The sequence below is a fragment of the Nothobranchius furzeri genome, chromosome 13 (genome assembly GCF_043380555.1).
Source record: "Nothobranchius furzeri strain GRZ-AD chromosome 13, NfurGRZ-RIMD1, whole genome shotgun sequence".
In the NCBI taxonomy this organism is placed as follows: Eukaryota; Metazoa; Chordata; class Actinopteri; order Cyprinodontiformes; family Nothobranchiidae; genus Nothobranchius; species Nothobranchius furzeri.
This window is the reverse complement of record NC_091753.1, coordinates 41,388,669-41,410,554: the sequence shown is the minus strand read 5'-3', so window position 1 is coordinate 41,410,554 and position 21,886 is coordinate 41,388,669. Positions and strand designations below refer to the sequence as shown.

At 44.4% G+C, this 21,886-nt stretch overlaps 1 protein-coding gene across 1 annotated transcript in view; it reads left to right on the top strand.

Moving 5' to 3' along the window:
• Positions 1 to 21,886, top strand: part of ptgir (prostaglandin I2 receptor) — a 60,015-nt gene that overhangs the window by 35,042 nt on the left and 3,087 nt on the right. The window contains exon 3 of the mRNA XM_054743376.2: positions 10,931 to 11,228. Within this exon, the coding sequence (XP_054599351.1) occupies positions 10,931 to 11,176 (246 nt within the window). The 3' untranslated portion in view covers positions 11,177 to 11,228. The remainder of the gene's footprint in view (positions 1 to 10,930; positions 11,229 to 21,886) is intronic.

Below are 21,886 nucleotides of genomic sequence, written 5' to 3'. Positions count from 1 at the left end.
CCGCTAGATGGAAAATTATGGGTCGCAAATGTAGGCATCCATTATGTGGTCTGTTTCCTGACACTGGCTGTAGTTATCAGACGCAAATTGTGTCACTGACAGGATGCACTCATTTACACCAGACAAGCTGGACCCACAGACACAAGCCTCTCACTACCTCCAAGTGTTAAGAAAGATCATTTGCTAAGGTGGTAAAACATTTCCTTGAATAATTAGTCAAGTTTGTTCCTGTTAGCTTTTGGTTGTAGAAGACATCCAAGCTCAATATGAATATATTCTTCAATCCAAAAGAATCACATCAAATAATGAAGACTGAACAAAAAGCAGACAAAATTCCATTAATTCATGTATTGCTCTACTTGCAACTGAAAAGTTATTTTGGCAGGAAAGACAAAGGAAGTGCACATTACAGAGGACTTCTCCTGGACCAACAACACCATTTCCCTGACATTAAAAGCCCAGCAACTCCTGCACTTTGCGCTATGGTTGAGCAAAGCACACCTCCCCAAATCGACTCTTACCTCCTTGTGCAGAGGAGAGCGCCCTGACCAGCTGTATCACAGTCTGGTGTGGAAACGCCATGACTCTGACCTCTCCAGAGGATTGTGTGGATTACTAAACACATCACGGCCAGCCCTCTACCTTGCCTGCAGGACATTTACACCTTCCACTGCATCCAAAAGGCCACCAGCTTGATGGAGGACTCCCACCAACCCTTCCACAAACTGTTTACCCCCTCCCAGTTGGTAGACAACTTATGAGCATCAGGAGAAGGTCTGCTAAGTTTTGCAATCGCTTCTTCTCCCATGCTCTAGAACACCATGCTGCCCCTCCCACACTGAAATGGCCAAAATGCCCTGCTCTACACACAACCCCCATTACATAATAATGTGGATCTCTCTGAGTGCTGCAGTTCTATTGGGTTTTACGTTGCACCTATGGTCCAGGAGGCTGATATTTCATCTCACTATGGACTAAAGCACATATGTCAGAGTCAAGGCCCGCGGGCCAGATGCGGCCCGCGGAGCATTTTTATGTGGCCCGCGAGATAAATATCAAAAATATATTAAAACTGGCCCGCTGGCCGATTTTACCGCAAAGACTACAACTCCCATGATGCTTTGCGGCGCCAGCACGGAGCAGACGCGCCCCTTCCTTTGTGTTTTTTTCAGCGCCGAGGTAGTCAGAGATAGTTGGGTGTCTGCAGCTCCGCTGTCTCGGATAAACTACAATCCTCTCTCTCAGCGCCGAGTTCACACAGCTGTTTTCTGACGTTGAAGCCCAGAAACGGAGATTCTAGCCGCTCAGTAATGTGTTCGCGACTTAAAGAGAAAGTTTTCAAACTAACGTCCAGACAGAGCTGATATAACTCCAGCGAGCAGCGACACGCTCAAACCAGCACGGCTCTGTGGTTGTGTTTCCTCCCCGACTCACAACAACGTGGTCAAGCTGCTCAGACATGTTCATCAGCACAAACCAATGCGAGCACCTGTTGTCATCTAATGTTGTCATTATTATGATGAAGATGAACAAAACAACAGGAGTCTCCTCCTCAGCTCAGATCAACCCCATGATACAGGTATCTGGCTGGAACAGGTGAGCATCACAGTAAACCAGTGGAGCAAACTGAGCTTTAAATATGTTGGTTTTATGCTCTTTTTCTACTCCAAAACATGAAAGTTAACAGGTGAGATGTTGCATTTTCATTTAAGATGAAATGATATTTTTATTTTGTTGTTGGCCCGTGAGAAAAGATTTAACCTACAGTAAACAGGAAGTGGAAAGGCTGCAGATAGATGAATAGAATAGAAAATCCCTTTATTGTTCCTCAGTGGGGAAAGCTAGATGTCACAGCAGCGATGACACTTATTACAGGAGAAAAAAAGAATAAAAAATAAGAAAAATGAATAAACAAGAAAACATAAATCCTGAATAGATTTTAAAAATGCTGAATATACCACAAGTAATGAATACCACTGATGTGTTTTATTTGTAACTGACTTGCTCGTGTGTAATTTGGTTATTCCACATTCAGTGTTAATGCAGAAATATGTTTGTTTCCAAATTTAAAGGTTCGAAATTGCATACATGTGCAAATTTGCCGTCACTTTTTCAAAAAATATTAAATTTGGCCCTCGACTCCGTCCCAGAGTATCATTTCGGCCCCTTGTGAGTTTGAGTTTGACACCCCTGGACTAAAGCTTTGCTTACTTACTGGCTTGGTAGAAATAGTAGTTTCACTGTAGCTTTGCACAGCTTCAAATCAGAATATTACAAACTGATCACCACTTTGAGCTCATGCATATACCACATGCACATTTCAACCTGTGTATACATGCATTGCACCATTATATGTTTATATTAAAATAACAGTACGTATTCAAAACATTTAACTTAAAATTTATAAACACAAACATTTTAGAAAAATACATTTCAGTTAAGTAAAATGTTATCCCAAATTTAATTAAAAAAATTAAGGTTAATTCACTTGTGTTCACAAAAAATAAAAACTATGGAGATAAAATCTTTTTTTAAACGGTGAGCAGCAGAAACATACGTATTTTTTAAATTCTAATTAGTTCTCCGTCGTCGTCGTCTTCCTCCGCTTATCCGGGTCCGGGTCGCGGGGGCAGCATCCCAACTAGAGAGCTCCAGACTGTCCTCTCCCTGGCCTTCTCCACCAGCTCCTCCGGCAGGACCCCAAGGCGTTCCCGGACCAGATTGGAGATGTAACCTCTCCAACGTGTCCTGGGTCACCCCGGGGGCCTCCTGCCGGCAGGACATGCCCGGAACACCTCCCCGGGGAGGTGTCCAGGAGGCATTCTGACCAGATGCCCAAACCACCTCAACTGGCTCCTTTCGATCCGGAGGAGCAGCGGTTCTACTCCGAGTCCCTCCCGAATGTCCGAGCTCCTCACCCTATCTCTAAGGCTGAGCCCGGCCACCCTACGGAGGAAACTCATTTCGGCCGCTTGTATCTGCGATCTCGTTCTTTCGGTCATTACCCAAAGCTCATGACCATTGGTGAGGATTGGGACGTAGATCGACCGGTAAATCAAGAGCCTGGCTTTCTGGCTCAGCTCCCTCTTCACCACGACAGATCGGCTCAGCGTCCGCATCACTGCAGATGCTGAACCAATCCGCCTGTCGATCTCCTGATCCCTCCTACCCTCACACGTGAACAAGATCCCAAGATACTTAAACTCCTCCACTTGAGGTAGGACCTCTCCCCCGACCCAGAGATGGCAAGCCACCCTTTTCCGGTCGAGAACCATGGTCGCAGATTTGGAGGTGCTGATCCTCATCCCAGCCGCTTCACACTCGGCCGCAAACCTACCCAGCAAGAGCTGAAGGTCAGAGCTGGATGAAGCTGGGAGGACCACATCATCTGCAAAAAGCAGAGACGAGATTCTCCTGCCACCAAACTCGACACACTCCATACCACGGCTGCGCCTAGAAATTCTGTCCATAAAGGTAATGAACAGAACCGGTGACAAAGGGCAGCCCTGGCGGAGTCCAACCCTCACCGGGAACAGGTCCGACTTACTACCAGCTATGCGGACCAAACTCACGCTCCTCTGGTAAAGGGACTGAATGGCCCTTAACAGAAAGCCACCCACCCCATACTCCTGGAGCGTCCCCCACAGGGTGCCCCTGGGGACACGGTCATAAGCCTTCTCCAAATTCACAAAACACATGTGGATTGGTTGGGCAAACCCCCATGCCCCCTCCATCACCCTTGCAAGGGTATAGAGCTGGTCCACAGTTCCACGGCCAGGACGAAAACCACATTGCTCCTCCTCAATCTGAGATTCAACTATCGATCGGACCCTCCTCTCCAGTACCTTGGAGTAGACCTTTCCAGGGAAGCTGAGGAGGGTGATCCCCCTATAGTTTGGAACACACCCTCAGGTCACCCTTCTTAAAGATAGGGACCACCACCCCGGTCTGCCACTCCACAGGAACTGCCCCGATGACCACGCAATGTTGCAGAGACGTGTCAACCATGACAGCCCTACAACATCCATAGCCTTGAGATACCCAGGACGAACCTCATCCTCCCCCGGGGCTCTGCCGCTGTGTAGTTATTTGACTACCTCAGCAACTTCTGCCGCCGAGATTGGACAGTCCATCCCCAGGTCTCCTGGCTCTGGTTCCTCCTTGGAATGCGCATAGGTGGTATTGAGGAGCTCCTCAAAGTATTCCTTCCACCATCCGACTATAGCCCCAGTTGACGTCAGCAGCTCCCCATCCCCACTGTAAACAGTGTGAGCGAGTTGCTGCCTTCCTCTCCTGAGGCGCCGGACAGTTTGCCAGAACCTCTTTGGAGCCGATCGATAGTCTTTCTCCATGGCCTCACCGAACTCCTCCCACGCCCGAGATTTTGCCTCAGCAACTGCCACTGCTGCACCCCGCTTGACCATCCGGTACCTGTCTGCTGCCTCCGGAGACCCACAGACCAGCCACGCCCTGTAGGCGTCCTTCTTCAGCCTGATGACTCCCCGAACCTCTGGTGTCCACCAGCGGGTACGGGGGTTGCCACCACGACTGGCACCGGCCACCTTGCGACCACAGCTAGCAACAGCCGCCTCAACAACTCGCAGAGTGGAACAAGGCCCACTCGGAGTCAATGTCCCCCACTGCTCTTGGGATGCGGTCAAAGCTCTGCCGGAAGTGGGAGTTGAAGACCGTCTTAACAGGTTCTTCTGCCAGGCGTTCCCAGCAGACCCTCACTATGCGTTTGAGTCTGCCAGGTCTACGCGGCATCTTCCCCTGCCATCTGATCCAACTCACCACCAGGTGGTGATCAGTTGACAGCTGCGCTCCTCTCTTCACTCTGGTGTCCAAAACATGCGGCCGCAGGTCAGATGATATGACTACAAAGTCTATCATCGACCTGCGACCTAGGCTGCCCTGGTACCAAGTGAACTGATGGGCATCCTTATGTTCGAACATGGTGTTCGTTATGGCCAAACTGCAGCTTGCACAGAAGTCCAATAACTAAACACCACTTGAGTTCAGATCAGGCGGGCCGTTCTTCCCAATCACACCCCTCCAGGTCAAGCTGTCATTGCCCACGTGAGCATTGAAGTCCCCCAGCAGGACAATAGAGTCCCCTGATGGAGCACTATCTAGCACTCGTCCCAGGGACTCCAAAAAGGGTGGGTACTCTGAACTGATATTTGGCCCATAAGCACAAACAACAGTCAGGACCCATTCCCCGACCCGAGGGCGCAGGGAAGCTACCCTCTCGTCCCCCGAGGTAAACCCCAACACACAGGCAGAGAGTCTTGGGGCTAACAAAAAGCCAACCCCAGCCCTCCGCCTCTCACCCGGAGCAACTCCAGCAAAGGAGAGTGTCCAACCCCTCTCAAGGACTTGGGTTCCAGAGCCAATGCTATGTGTCGAGGTGAGTCCGACTATATCTAGCCGGTACCACTCAACCTCTGCCACAAGCTCCTGCTCCTTCCCCGCCAGCGAGGTGACATTCCATGTCCCAAAAACCAGTTTTCTTGTCCGGGGATCGGACCGTCAAGGCTCCCGCCTTGGTCTGCCACCCGATCCACACTGCACCGGACCCTTCATGTTCCTCCTGCGGGTGGTGGGTCCACAGTTGGATGAGCCCATGTATGCGGTGCGGGCTGGGCCCGGCCGGGCCCCATGGGCGAAAGCCCGGCCACCAGGCGCTCGCTCACGGGCCCCAACTCCAGGCCTTGCTCCAGGGTGGGACCCCGGTAACCCTCCGGGCCGGGTACTCCGACTCTTTGAATTAACTTCCATGAAAGATCCTGTGAACCGTTCTTTGTCTCACCCTTCACCTAAGACCAATTTGTCATGGGAGACTCTACAAGGGGCACACAGTGCCCCAGACAACATAGCTCCTAGGATCATTAAGGCACTCAAACTCCTCCACCACGATAAGGTGACGGTATTTCTTTACTCATTAATTGTAATATGTTCATTTTGTTTTACAATTACGTCTTGAATAAACATGATCAATATATGGTTTAACTGAACAGTAATATGATTTGTTAACACCTGTGAGGGGGGGGCAGAAATTATGTAGGGGTGGCCGTGGCCACCCCTTGGGGGTGCCCTTGCCAGCATGAAGCAATCAATGTTACTTTGGTGAGATTTTATAAAGCTGAAAATTGACACAAAGCTGGTAAATTTACTTGTTTACATGTACAACCTTTAGAGGCAATGCAACTTTGAAGCCTTAAAGTTTTCTTCACCTCCACAACCCAGTTCTCCTCGCTACAATCTTACTGTGTCTGCTCCATAACTATACACTGATATATTATTATGCTCCTGTTTAAGGAGAACCCAACACATCATCAATTTTGGCCCCACAGTCTGGAGTGCTTGGAGAGAGTGGCTCGTGATTTGTTTCCCTTTCTGCAGGACTCCGGTTCAGCTGACAGCACCATAAGAGGCAGGGTGGCATGTGGGAGCATCTGTGCATGTTGAGGGTGGTGCTGTGCAGTGAGACGGTAATGGAGATGATCATGGCACAGCGCCTGACTTTATATGTCTGTTGGAAAGGTTTCTGGCAATGCTGCGCGATGAATTAAGGGGATCATAACTTTGTGTTGAAGGAACAAATTGTTGCTGGTAGCTCATTGTTGAGCCAAAGCCAAGCGAGGGAATGGATCATCTTTATTTTTTAGAGCGTTTACTTTTAAGAAAAGATAAATCATTGAACTGTTTCACTAACTGAATTTTGTTTCTGGGGCCATGTGGCAAATTAGAGCAGGATTTAAGTCCCAGAGTATCTTTGGGAATGTTTCTTCTCTACAGCTGATTTTAGGGGTGAAATAAGTTCAGCCCTTTCCTTTCTCCCACAGCTCGTGTTTTTGATGATAACTCGTCTTACTCCATAATCCCATAAGAGCTCCATAAGTATCCACCCTTTCTTCTCAAGTAGTTAGTTTTCTCTCATTTTCAGGTTGACCTTGGATTATAAGTTATATGCAAAGTTTTCTAGTAAATTTCCTGGGCCAGTTGTTGAAAGCAGCGCAGGACAGAAACCAGCACTGATTTAATAAGTAATCATTAGCCTGGATGCTAAACATCAGTAACATTGATCAAATATTTTCACCACATTTTATCTCCAGAAGCAGTGAACTCCATTGGTGGTTCATTTATATAAGGCCAGCATTCCAGACTGTAATTAATAATAATTTTATTTGATCTTCTTGTCAACTTCTGTTAATGATGCTATTTAATGCTAACTAGTTGGAGTTATATTCCTTTACCTCGGAAAACAAATTAAAACATTCATTTTAATATATTTAATTGTCTTGTATTTAGTTTTTTTTTTACATATTCTATTTTAAATCTACAAATCAATTTTAAAAAGTCACAAATGAAGAATATTTGTAACGGTTAATATACTGTATCACACGGCCAGCTTACACATCTACTTAGCTAATGTTACCTGGCTGTTATTGTCTTTGTTCCTGTTTGATTAAATACAAATTAAGATCATTTCAAACAAAGAAAAATTATCAGTAAACATTGAACGAATACAGTAAATTAAATTTAAATACTTAAAGTTGATTGTTTTATGTCTGACCTTAGCTGATGCAAAAACTAATAATAATAGTCACAAATATATAACTTTTGTAGCATACAAGTAGACAAAGCACTCTGTTTCTTTATTATATACGTATTTTCATTATTTACTTTAACAATTTTCATACAGGTCAACCAGAGATCTTTGGTGCTATAAGTATTTGCCATTATTTTTGAGCAGATTTGAGTATTACAGCTTTATAGTACTAAGAGATGTTTTAGCTTTTATTTATTAAATAAATGTCCAAGTTACACAATCAGAGTTTTGCAATTGAAAAATGTGTAGAAAACATGATTAGTTCCTAAAAAGTCAGAAACATCTGGACGTTTGTTCCTGACTCATGTTTGAGATCCCAGCCAAGGCTGGACAAGGACACATTCTTGATCCAGATCCAGTTCTGGATCAGCTCCTAAATGAAATATTCCGAGCTGGACTGTTTCCCACCTGAAGTACAATCTTTACTCAGATCTATCCAAACTGAGTTAACCTCCTGGTGTAACCGGTGACTGTTTCAGAGTTTCATCTCCCAGCTGGAATGAAATCACGTTGTTTCTGTTGTTAAACACCCATTTATCATAAGACTTTTCCTCACTGGCTTTTATTCGGTGCATCCGTGGATCAATGGCTGAACGATCGACTGCGTGTGAGATTGGAAGTGGATGTAATCAGGCCTGTGTCTTGTCCCTCCGGTACTTTCATTTGTCCCAGCTCCGTACGTGTTCCCTTTGGCCCCTCGTACCTTATTAGATTTCAGTGAAGACCTTAGCAACAACAAAACATTTACACCAATGGACAAAGCCACTCAGTCACCACAAGCCATTAATTAGGCTACTGTTTGTTGGATATTTCATAAAGAAAATGGAGAATTGTTGATAGAGAAGAGGCGACGAGCTTCCTGAGCCAGCTGCTGCTCTCTCTCTGCCCAGCCAACTGTCTGCAGACTGCTCTACTTTAAAGGTCAATGCAAGAAAAAACAACACATTTATTTGCTCAGGCAAACGTTTGCTGGTCTGAATTCAGGACATTTTGCGGTACGTGTTGCAGATGCATATTTTTACTGATGTGGTCAATGTAAACCAGGTGAAGCTGAGTCCCAGCTGACACTGATGTTGAGCATGCACGGCGTCGTCAGCACAGTCTAACAGAGGTTTGCACTGCTCTTGCATCTACAGGAGCCAGAATCAGCTTAACTCAGCCCCAGCCAGAACAGATTGTCTAATTAAAATTGGAATATTTTACAATTTATTTAACAGAAATGTCAAAAATAATAAATGCTTTGTCTAAACAAAAAGGGAAAACGATTTAGAGACACAACAAACAAACGAGTTGCAAAGGCTGGATGCCCACGAACAGACCAGCTGAAAAGCAGAAAGGGTTGTTGTGTTTTTGACTGCATAAACAGAAGCAGATAGGATTATTTTTTCTAAATGTGATGGGCGAATAAAACTTGTCTGATCATTTTTACTGCTGCACCTCTCTGATTCTGACGAAGGTGTCCTTGCATGTAGGATCAGTTCTATGAACTATAATGTATTATTTCATATATTACATCATAAATATATTTTTCCAGTGTCTGAAGACAAGCATTTTTGTTGCTTGAAAACATCTCAATTCATGGATCTCCTGTTTGATATTAATTTAAAACCAGCTGGGTCTTCCTGTCTCTATTACTCGTTCCACCTCAGATTGAATAATGGAGATTTTCTGACAAACGAAACTCCGGAGACTGTCTCGAGCAGCAGAGCCGGTATCCAGCTTATTTTGTTTTTTCCTGTGCACCAACACACATGTTTCAGTGGTTAAATCACCTGTTCAGCAGCTCATCAGGCTCTGCAGGTCAAAATCAGGTGTATTGAAGAGGGAAAACAACTAAGACATCCTGGATCCCAACCATGGATGTAGTTTATGCCCCCCCCCCCCCCACACACACACACACACACACTTTTTCCAAAGTCACTTTTTGTCCCCTGCACTTTTTACTGTACAAAAACAATATTACACTATATTATAAATGCTGGTTGAGCACTAGAACAAAGCGGAAAACAATCACTTGTGTTGGAGCCTGTTTCCCATTAGAACCTTTCATAAGCTCAACCTTTGGCTCTGCTGATACTTGCTAACGCGTGATAGACCGTTCCTGCTACCTGTGTACTTGACAGTTCTGCATTCCTGACATTGTATAGGAGAATCCCTCCAGGACAAGCATTCATGACCCCTATAGCCTAAAGAATCCGCTCTAAAATTAAAACAACACATTTTTAATTCTAAAGTTTCTAAAATATATTTAATCTTACCTTCAGAGAGTATCTCAGAAATATCTAGACTGAAGGATTCTCATCTTGATGCAGCGATTTGGAATTTTCCCCCTTTCGGGAATTATGTAGGATTTTTTTTAGATATCTGTAATGGTGATAGTCAGACCCTGAACTGTAATGGTGTTTTTTTATTTTATTTATTTTTATTTTTTGCTAAACCTGCCCCTGTCTCATAGAACCACACACAATTTGAATTGAGTTCCACTGAGCACTAGTCAAAAGCAAACGAAATCTGTCATCTGTATGTGCACACATTTGCGGACGTAACTACGCTGATGCAGAGTTGGCGACATTCTTTATGGAAGAGTAAGTTTTAAAGGGATACCAAGCAGTTTAGGCTTGCTTTTAGCACCGCCTGGTGTTCGTTTAGTAAAACCAAAAGTGAAACCTAAAAGTGAAACCCATCTCCTCGCTGTGCATTCATTTTAACGCCTTCATCCAGCAGCTGAAACGTCTCCCCAGCCTTCATTAGTGTCTAAAGGAGTGATTCATCACTAAATCAAACAAATCAGCTGTGTTCACAATCTAAAACATGCAGGAAACATGCTGGAAGCAGACTCACGCTCCAGGCATGTTAACTCCACTTTACAAAGTCCAACAGGGACAGGACCGGCACTCTGATGTTGCAAGTGCGGTGTTCTTGCCACAGAGGACGATTGGACTGAGTGACATTTCATTAACCCTGTAAAGCAGGGGTATTCGAATTTGGGCCTATATAGCTGGTTCTTAGCACGTTTTTAGTGGTTTCTCTGTTCCAACACACTTGATTCAGTCGATGAATCACCAGTGCAGCAGCTCATTAGGCTTTTGCAGAAGTCTGCTAATCACCTGCTGATTGAAGTCAGGTGTGTTGAAACAAATTTAAAACTAAAATGTGCTGGATACTGGCCCTCCAGGCCGAATCTCCCTGCTGTAAAGAGTCATTTTGGCACATACTGGCTCAAGAAAAGTACTTAAAAATATGAAACTTTTGCATTTAGGTGATTTATGCATTAATTGTTTTGAACAGTATCTCATCACACCTTCTTCTCTTCAGATTGCAGGCTTTATCAACGCCATTCATCCATATCGTGGCGACGACGAGAACCTGATAGCTTTCCGCTTTTACTCCCTGAACCCCATCGTGGATCCCTGGATTTTCATCCTCTTCCGCAAGTCTGTGTTTCGTCACCTGGGCTCTCTGCTGAACTGCCGCTTCGGTAAACAGGCTGTAAAGACAACGGCACACTGCGCTTTGTCGCTACCTCTCGACAGTGTTCTGCCACACAACCGTCAACTGTGACGGATCCACAGACTCAACTGGGCCGTTGGTTGTGAAGGACAAAGGACTCCAGGTACTGACCGTCCTGTCAGAAAAACACTGGAAGAAATCCCAGAACTTGGGATTGGGGTTCCTGAACTCTTAATTTATATTCAAACACAAAGAAGTATTCTTCATTATCCTGAATACTCAATATTACAATAGGAGTTGTGCCATAAAATGAAGCACAGTGACTGTGAGCAAAAGGAAGGATGAAATCATACGTTTGTGGATGATGTACTGTAACATATAAATGTGCGTGCACTCAGAAAAAGCCCTTTAACATGCATGAATGTATTCTCTCTTTTTCATCTTATTTTCTAAAACAAAAAGCTCTTTTTGCACATCTGCAGCACCCGTCTATCATTCAGAAATTTAATCGTACATTTTTTTCTCGATTTAGTTAACACAATCTGCCAAATCCACAAAATGAGTTTATAAATGTTTGTAAAAATCCACCCAGCAGTTATTTAGACTTTTACCTACACTGGACTCATTAAACAATTAGAAGTTTCTCCATTTCAGGAGTTTATTAAGAAGTTCCATGTTTTCAACGGGTTCTTTTGGATTGAATCTGCTGCCTAAAATGGAGTGATTCAGAGTGAACAATTAAAAAATGAACGTATGTTCATGAAAATACACTTTGTTGAGCATTAAGGCATGTAAATTATTTTCTTGACACTTTAAATACAAGTGTAAAGGATGAATGTGTGGCTGATTTAAAAGAAAATTATGTCTTATTAGGAGATTCCCCTTCCAATCAGAGCAAGCAGAAACACAAAAAGCTGTTAATTTATCCTTTCTGGCTTTCCATAGTACACGACAGTACAACATGTATTCTCGAAATATGTGTTAATACATGAATGTAGCACATCGACATAAATATACCACAGGAGTCGAAGCTGATATAGAACGAGTGCCTCCTAGTGGTTGGCTGCAGCATGAGTTTTAGGCCGCGCCCCCTTCGTGTACACCTTAGGTACAAAAATCCAAGAAGTCTCCGTTTCTGAAGGTTAAATTTGTATTTTTACCCTTAAGGACCCATGGAGACCCTCACATCACATTCCATTTCAAACATCTGCAAATTTATTCTTGAGTCGTATTAAAATTTGAAACCTCCAACTGACTTTCTTTCCATACATTTATTGAAAATTAGTTTACTTCTTCATTTGATTAAATTATTTATTTATTTTTTTATGTATTTATTCTAATCTGTTTTCTATTTCAAAAGGGTTTGGGTTCTAAAGGGTTAATGGTGGCTTAAGAGGAACGAAGTTTAATTTCTATAGAGGACTTTTTTTTTTTTTTTTTTTTTTTTTTTTTTTTTTTTTTTAACGTGTCCTGTCTGGCTGTGAAGCAAGCAGAATTGATGTCTGAATGCTGGTAACAAGCCTTACAGTTTTACTCTCAGGTGGAGCATCAGAGCATCTGCTTTTAATGTCTCAGGTGGAGCATCAAAGAGTCTGCTTTTAATGTCGCACCTGATATTTAAAACTTTATTGTTATTGTTTTTGAATGCTTTGTAATTTCGACCAGACACGGAGACAGAGGTGAAAGAGAAAGGAAAAGAGAAAAGGTGGGGAGAGAGGGGGTTAGGTGGGGGGGGGGGATTCAACAAAAATAAACAATAATGAACAAGAGTCTGCTTCTAGACCTGCAAAATGAGACGAGAAAAAAGCAAAACATAACAAAAAAATGGGACACAACACCAATATAACAAAATCAAGCTATCACTGCGTCAACTTGATGAAGAAATATATAATCAATCATTGTTTAACTAAACAGTCACACGATAATATACCACAGTGCATTGAGTGCCCACCATAGTCTTAAGACATGTGTTGAACGTGCCCAAGCCCATACTTATGAGAGCACCATGTGAGCACCTGTGTGTGTACACGCGCTTGTTTATGTAAGGTTTATCTATAGGAGCGTCCAATAGAGAGTGTGAGGGACCACAGATCTGCCCCCCAAAGACGCGTAGGAGACGGGGGGGAGCTCCAAGTCCCAGAGATCCAGGCGCTGCCCCAGAACACAGGAACCCCAAGGAGCCCGCAACCAGAAAGGCCCCCGCCCCCCTCGAGAGGCACAGAGGATCGCCCCGGGGGGCCACAACCAGCAGCCGGCAGAGCCCCGGGAGATATCAGCGGCAAGTCCTCAGGCCTGCCCGCAGCCTCCCACCCCCTAGCCGGCCGAGTCCGGGACCCAGCGACCCGGAACCCAGGGGCGACCACCCCCGCCGGGGACCCAGCAGAGCCCAGGGACCCAGACCCCCCCAGGCCGCCACCGGGATTGATCAGGCAGATGCCAAAAATCTTAAACTCCCTGACCCGGGAGCCATGAACACTCAGGCAGACCAAGGCATCACACCCCCACCAGGTGTGACAGGGGGGAGGGGAGACGAAGATCTATATCATCAAAGGAGGTCCCAGGAGAAGGGAGGAGTCAAAGGCCCCACCTGACATATACAGTCATACACAAACACAGTCACACACTCCCTCCCTCATGCTCACACATGCACATACAACCAAAGACTTACAAAAATACACGCCGGACACCCATTCATGCTCCCCATACACACCCTATTCACTCTGGTCCCGGTAATGCTGCACATGGGGTACAACCACCACCGGTTACCAGAGTTTGACCCTTTCTGCTGGGGTGCTGATGAGCAGGCTCCCCCGCCCACCGCCGAGCACAGCAACCCACCACCCCAGACCCCAACCAGACGGCCAGATCTCCCTCCTAGTCTCCAGCCCCAGGCAGCCAAGCAACAACAGAGGTGTGCTAAGACCCCCTGGTCTCCCTCCACCTGCTCCAACATAGTGTTGTGTGTTAATGAGGTGTATTCTATTGCTGTGGTGAGCGGGCAGTGCGGGCATTTTCTGGCCTATGCCAGCTGATGCCACTGCACCACCCTACTTGCACCCACAGCCCTTGGTGTCTAAATGCAGTTTAAAATTCGAAGTGGGCACCGGCACTCGGGAGGAGGCTGAGAACTCCCCCTGCCAAGTGCCGTTGAATGTGCTCACTCCCAAGGCCCTAAGTGTATGTTTGCGTGGAATGTCGTCGGTGGAAGTGCATAAGGTGCAAATAAAATTGGGGGGCAGGAAGCCACAGGAATGCGGAAATGGGGTCCATACCCGCACTCCTCGACTTGTCCACCCCCCAAGGTCCTATGTGCATGTTTGTGTGATGATGTGAGGGAGCAGGAGGAGAGAAATAAACGGGGATGGGGAGGAATGGCTGGTAGGGCTTAGCCCTCCAGGGAGCCAGCTCCCCCACTGACCCCAATAGGCACCTCCGTTGTCATACCGCCGCCCAGGGCATGGAGACCCCAGCCCATCCTGCCAGGGCCCAAAGCAGCAGCATCACAGAGCCCCACAGAGCCCGAGGGAGCCGACCCAGCCCCACCCCAGCAGAATATCTATGCCCATCCCTGCATTTGCACAACTTCCAGAATATATAAGACATAAGACATCCAGGTAAGGTTGGGTCCTCCCCCTCCTGGACCTCCCCCTCCCCTGTGATGGGACAACAGAGGAGCCAGGGCCTGCCCTACGCCCCCGAACCCGGGCCAGGTACTTCTGCGTATTCCTGCCTTCTTCCCGGCAGCGTACATGTAGGGACCCGACCCCCAAGGCCCAGCCCAGATCCCCACACGGGGCCGGCCACCCCAACACCCCGAGCCCCCAGGCCCCCACCCAGACCCACCCAGGGGCAATGCAGCCGCCAGGCAGTAACCCATGGCCGCCGCCAAGACCTCCAAGGGGCCCCACTCACAACCGCCAGCAGTACACCCCCCGAGGCAACCCAAGCACCTCCAGAGGGGGGGGACAGCCCCCCAGTGCCAGACATCCCCAGTGAACCCATCCCCAGGGAACATCCAGATACTCCAAACTCAGACCCTCCACCCCCCCACCCACATCATCCCGCAGGACATCATCAACGGCCCCCCATCACCGCTATGTGATGGAACCGATCAAAGGAGCCCAGAGAGATTTATTTGAAGTGGAAGCAGAGGCTAAATCAAGTGCAATATGATCTAACAAAAGATTTCTATACTGGTTAATGCAGAGATTTTCTCTATTTTTCCAATTCAAGAGGATAGTTTTCTTAGCGATGCATATGGCAGTCAGAACCACATGAACCAAAGATTTTTCAATCGGGACATCATCCAGGTTTCCCAGTAAACAAAGAGAGGGGGTGATTGGGATATGACATTTCAGAGACTTTGACAGGTCTTCACATACTCTACCCCAAAATTCCTGGACAGGTGGACAGGACCACAGTGCATGAACGTAATTGTCAGGAATGTTGTTTGTGCAGTGTGTACAGATGTCAGACGACACAAACCCCATCTTGAACATCCGATGACCTGTATAGTGTACTCTGTGTAGAACTTTGTACTGAATTAATTGTAAATTGGGGTGTCTGATCATTTTAAAAGTTTTTAAACAAGTTTGGGACCAGAAGTTCTGGTCAAAGCTGACTGATAGATCCACCTCCCATTTTTCAATAGGGATTGCTATTCTATCGTCTATTTTGGACAGTGTCTTATATACTTTAGACAGTAGTTTAGGGGGTTTGAGATTGCAGAAGTCTAAAACCCTTGGCGGGGTTTGTAATTCTATTTTATTGAGCTTAAATTTTTGTTTGACTACAGATTTGATTTGGTGGTATTCTAAAAAGCTATTCTTTTCTATTCCAAATTGGGAGACTATTCTATTAAATGGGATGAAGTCCAATCCTTCATATATGTTTTCCAGGTATAGGATTCCTTTATTTTTCCAGTCCAGAAGGTTCATCATTTTATTATTTTGCAAAATATCAGGATTATTCCAGATAGGTGTGCGTCTGCATGGTACTAGTGAAGACTCTGTCATTTTAAGATACTCCCACCATGCTGTCAGAGAAGTGCTGATACTAATACTTTTGAAGCCTTCATGTTTTCTTACGCTTGAGCTAATAAATGGTAAGTCTGAAAGCTCTATCGTATTGCAAATTGTCTGTTCTATGTCTAACCAGGACTCATCTAGTGGGTTATCTTGCAACCATCTTGGTATATATTGCAGCCTGTTGGCTAAAAAATAATAATAAAAGTTGGGTAGATCCAGTCCTCCTCTGTCTTTGCTCTTCTGAAGCGTTTTTAAGCTAATTCGTGGAGGTTTATCCTGCCAGAGGAATTTGGTAATTGAGGAGTCCAGAGATCTAAACCAGTCAGCTGGTGGTTTGTTTGGGATCATTGAAAATAAGTAATTTATTCTGGGTAAGACCATCATTTTAATTGTAGCAACTCTTCCCATCAGTGATATTGGTAAGGATTTCCATCTAGCAAGATCATCCTCCACTTTCTTTAAAAGTGGGATGTAGTTTAATTTGGTTAGATCTGCTAACTTGGGAGAGACATTAATTCCCAGGTATGTGATATTACCTGACTCCAGTTGAGTATTAAGTAAATTGACAAAAGAGAAATTAATTGGTAGAACTGTTGATTTTAACCAGTTTATAGAGTAATCTGAAACTTTTGAAAAAGAGTTTATCAGTTCTATTGAATGAGACAGAGACGATTGAGAATTCTGGAGGAAGAGTAAAACATCATCTGCATAAAGACTGATCTTATGTTCTATTTTATTACACTTTATCCCTTTAATACCTGTTGTTTGCCTAATTGCTGCTGCTAGTGGTTCGATAAAGATAGCAAACAGTGAGGGGGAGAGTGGGCATCCCTGCCTGGTCCCCCTCTGAAGACAGAAGCTAGCTGATATTTGGTCGTTCGTCCTAACACGTGCAATTGGCGAACTGTATAATGTTTGTAGCCAGTTTATGAAGAAGTTCCCAAAACCAAATTTATGTAAAGTTGCAAATAAGAACTTCCAGTTAACTCTATCAAAAGCCTTTTCTGCATCTAGAGATAATATACTAGTTTCTATGTTTCTACTGTAAGAGAAATCTATCAAATTAAGTAATCTACGCGAATTAGTGGACGACTGTCTACCCTTTATGAAACCAGTTTGGTCAGGGTGTATTAAGAAGGGGGTTACCTTCTCTAATCTTTTTGCCAGGGCTTTACAAATTATTTTGAGATCAACATTAATAAGAGAAATTGGGCGATAGCTGGTTGGAAATGCTGGGTCTTTGCCTGGTTTTAACAAGAGACTAATATTGGCTGAGTTCATGTTTGGCTGTAATCTGCCGCTCTCTTCGATTTCCCTCACCATTCTGAAAAATGTTGGAGCCAAAATGGTCCAGAATTCTTTGTAGAACTCTGCTGGGAACCCGTCTGGACCAGGAGCTTTCCCATTAGTCATGGATTTAAGGGCTTCCTGGAGCTCTGCTGATGTTAGTGGCGAGTCCAGGACTGCAACTTGGCTGTCTGTTAATTTAGGAAGTGTTATCCTATCAAGGAACTCATCGATCTCGTCATCTGATGGGTTTATCTGTGGTGAGTACAAAGTTTGGTAAAAGTCTCTGAAAGTGTTGTTTATTCTTTCAGGGTCATAAACTATATTCCCAGTTGAGTCTTTAACAGCAGATATGGTAGTTTTCTCTTTATTAATTTTTAATTGGCTGGCCAGAAATTTACCGGATTTATTACTATGTTCAAAGTTTTCTATTCGTAGTCTTTGTGCTAAAAATTGTGTTTTTTTGTCAATAATTCCATGAAGTTCTAATTTAGCTTTACGTAATTTGCTCAGTAACTCTTCTTCTGTGGATGTCTCTAAAGACTTAATGATTTCTTCTAACTCCTGGATACGTTTATTTTCTGTTTTTTTCTTATGTGATGAGAAAGAGATTATTTTACCTCTCATCACTGCCTTTCCTGCCTCCCAGAGAATAGATGCTGATGTTCCAGGCAGGTCATTATGTTCTAAATATAAAGCCCACTCCTTTTTAAAAAATTCTATAAAACCTTCATCTTTAAGCAGTGATGTATTAAACCTCCAGTTTTTGCTTGGTGGGATTGCTTTCTTGTTTACTAGAGTTAAAGAAACCGGAGCATGGTCGCTGACAACAATAGGGTGTATCTCAGTGTCTGAAATGTCAGCCAGCAATGAGCTGCTGACTAGAAAATAATCCAAACGTGAGTGAGAGTGATGGACGTGTGAGAAAAAAGTATACTCTCTACGGTTAGGATGAAGAGATCGCCATGCATCACAAAGCCCATAATCACTCATGTACTGTTTAACTATATAAGTGGATTGCCAATTGCGCCGAGTCCCAGCTGTACTGAGCCTGTCTAAGGAATGCATCCAAAAATTAAAATCACCTCCAAGTATAAGTGGACAGTCCAAGTGTTCGGAGAGTACAGAGAAAAAATTATGAAAGAATGGAGGGTCATCAATATTTGGACAGTATATGCTCACAATACATAAGCGTTGGTTCTGTATAGTTATTTTTAACATTATAAATCTACCTTCTGGATCAGAAGCTGTGTCCAGTACTGTGAAATTGATGTTTTTGTGTATTAAAATAGCTACCCCTCTTTGCCTAGAGTTATAGCAGGCAGAGAACATGCTGGGAAACTCAGGTGTTTTAAGTTCATCTGCCGATGTGGCAGATCTATGAGTCTCCTGTAATAATATTACGTCTGCTTGCATTCTTTTTAACTGATCAAAAATCTTTAATCTTTTATCTCTTGAGCCAGTTCCATGTACGTTCCATGAGACAAATCTTAGTGCACCCATAGATGTGTGTGTGAGTAGCTAAAATATGACGCCTTCATGTGAATAAGATGGAATAAGTATCTAAATGTATAAAATAGTATGTTAATAAATAACAGAAAAGTAAATAATAATAAGGATTCAACAGTGTTTGTGGTTGTATTATTTGACGCATAAATTATGATATTGTGTTGTGACTTAAATATATCCGTGTGTGTGTGTGTGTGTGTGTGTGTGTGTGTGTGTGTGTGTGTGTGTGTGTGTGTGTGTGTGTGTGTGTGTGTGTGCGTGTTCCTGTGTGTGTGTGTGTGGGTCTGTGTGTGCATGTGTGTGTCTGTGTGTGTGCGTGCGTGTGCGTGTGTGTGTGTGTGTGGAGTCTGACGCAGTGTTGGAAAGTTGTGTGGTTGTGCCATACAGGTGTAAAGAAGCAGATAAAAAGAGGAAAGGAAAATACAGAAACAGATTAAAAAAGAAGAAAGAACTAAAAAGAAAAGGTGATGGGGTGTGAGGTGATGATGAACAGGTGAACTCATCATCTAAAACACGGATCTAGCAGCTGTTTATTACTGACGTGCTCAAACCCAGTGAATCTGATAAGAAAAATAAAGGTCTGACCTGATGTTGGGCTAATACAGCCAGTCTGTCACTCCTCGCTCCTTGTAAAGTTTATTATCCACATAAAGCTTATCCACTGAGATGACAGCTCTCTTCCCATCTTGGATAAACTTTTTACGCAGCGGAAAGAGAACTCTGCGCCGATCCAGGATTTCCTTAGGAAACTGGTCATTAACGCTGAAGTCTTTGCCTTTGAGCTCTCTTCCGTGACTTTTAACCAGATCCTTCTGCTTAAAATGTTCAAATTTAGCCACGATGGGACGAGGTCGTCTGCTGTCCCCTCTTTTAGCTCCAAGGCGATGTACTCGGTCGAAGGTGATGTGTTTTACCGTTTCTTCGGGTATCTTCATTTGGGTCTGGAGAAAGTGTTTAACAGTGCGTTCGCAGTCCTCGGCCCCTCCCACCTCCTCCGACAGACCTGCAAACACCAAATTATCCCTCATGCTACGGGCCTGAAGGTCCAAAACCGTCTCCTTCAGAGTTTTGTTGTCCTGGGTGATCCGCGTCATTCCCTCCTCCAGGGAAGAAACGGACTCCCGCAGAGACGCGTTCTCAGCAGCGAGCCGCTCCACCTGCTCCTGGCTGAATTCCAGGGACTGGCGGAGGTTCTGAAACTCCTGGTGCAGAACCTCAAGCAGATGAAGACGCCCCTCAAATCCCAGAAGCCGTTTATCTATGGATTCTAATAATTCCAATATGTCCTTCCGGGGAGATGAGGCCTCAGGCGAGTCCTGAGGGCGGCTCCGCTTCGTCCCAGGTGTTTCAGGTTCACCTGCTGATTTCTTCGGACCCATAACAAATAACTCGAAAACTCCGTCAATAAAGTTCTGTAAACTTTCTAAATTTTCTTCACTTACCTCCAGATTGAGCGAGTTATACTTACCAGATTATTTTTTTGCGTTGTCAGTTTTTAAATTAGGCAAAAATGCATCTGAATTGTTTGTGAATGTTTGCTAACGAGCTGCCATCAGCTTCAAACGCTGCTGTGTCCGGTAATCGGCCGTCAGCGCATGCGCATCTCTACATATTCATAATCAGGTGTATTGAAGAGGGAAAACAACTAAGACATCCTGGATCCCAACCATGGACGTAGTTTATGCCCCCCCCCCCCCCCCCCACACACACACACACACACTTTTTCCAAAGTCACTTTTTGTCCCCTGCACTTTTTACTGTACAAAAACAATATTACACTATATTATAAATGCTGGTTGAGCACTAGAACCAAGCGGAAAACAATCACTTGTGTTGGAGCCTGTTTCCCATTAGAACCTTTCATAAGCTCAACCTTTGGCTCTGCTGATACTTGCTAACGCGTGATAGACCGTTCCTGCTACCTGTGTACTTGACAGTTCTGCATTCCTGACATTGTATAGGAGAATCCCTCCAGGACAAGCATTCATGACCCCTATAGCCTAATGAATCCGCTCTAAAATTAAAACAACACATTTTTAATTCTAAAGTTTCTAAAATATATTTAATCTTACCTTCAGAGAGTATCTCAGAAATATCTAGACTGAAGGATTCTCATCTTGATGCAGCGATTTGGAATTTTCCCCCTTTCGGGAATTATGTAGGATTTTTTTTAGATATCTGTAATGGTGATAGTCAGACCCTGAACTGTAATGGTGTTTTTTTATTTTATTTATTTTTATTTTTTGCTAAACCTGCCCCTGTCTCTTAGAACCACACACAATTTGAATTGAGTTCCACTGAGCACTAGTCAAAAGCAAACGAAATCTGTCATCTGTATGTGCACACATTTGCGGACGTAACTACGCTGATGCAGAGTTGGCGACATTCTTTATGGAAGAGTAAGTTTTAAAGGGATACCAAGCAGTTTAGGCTTGCTTTTAGCACCGCCTGGTGTTCGTTTAGTAAAACCAAAAGTGAAACCTAAAAGTGAAACCCATCTCCTCGCTGTGCATTCATTTTAACGCCTTCATCCAGCAGCTGAAACGTCTCCCCAGCCTTCATTAGTGTCTAAAGGAGTGATTCATCACTAAATCAAACAAATCAGCTGTGTTCACAATCTAAAACATGCAGGAAACATGCTGGAAGCAGACTCACGCTCCAGGCATGTTAACTCCACTTTACAAAGTCCAACAGGGACAGGACCGGCACTCTGATGTTGCAAGTGCGGTGTTCTTGCCACAGAGGACGATTGGACTGAGTGACATTTCTTTAACCCTGTAAAGCAGGGGTATTCGAATTTGGGCCTATATAGCTGGTTCTTAGCACGTTTTTAGTGGTTTCTCTGTTCCAACACACTTGATTCAGTCGATGAATCACCAGTGCAGCAGCTCATTAGGCTTTTGCAGAAGTCTGCTAATCACCTGCTGATTGAAGTCAGGTGTGTTGAAACAAATTTAAAACTAAAATGTGCTGGATACTGGCCCTCCAGGCCGAATCT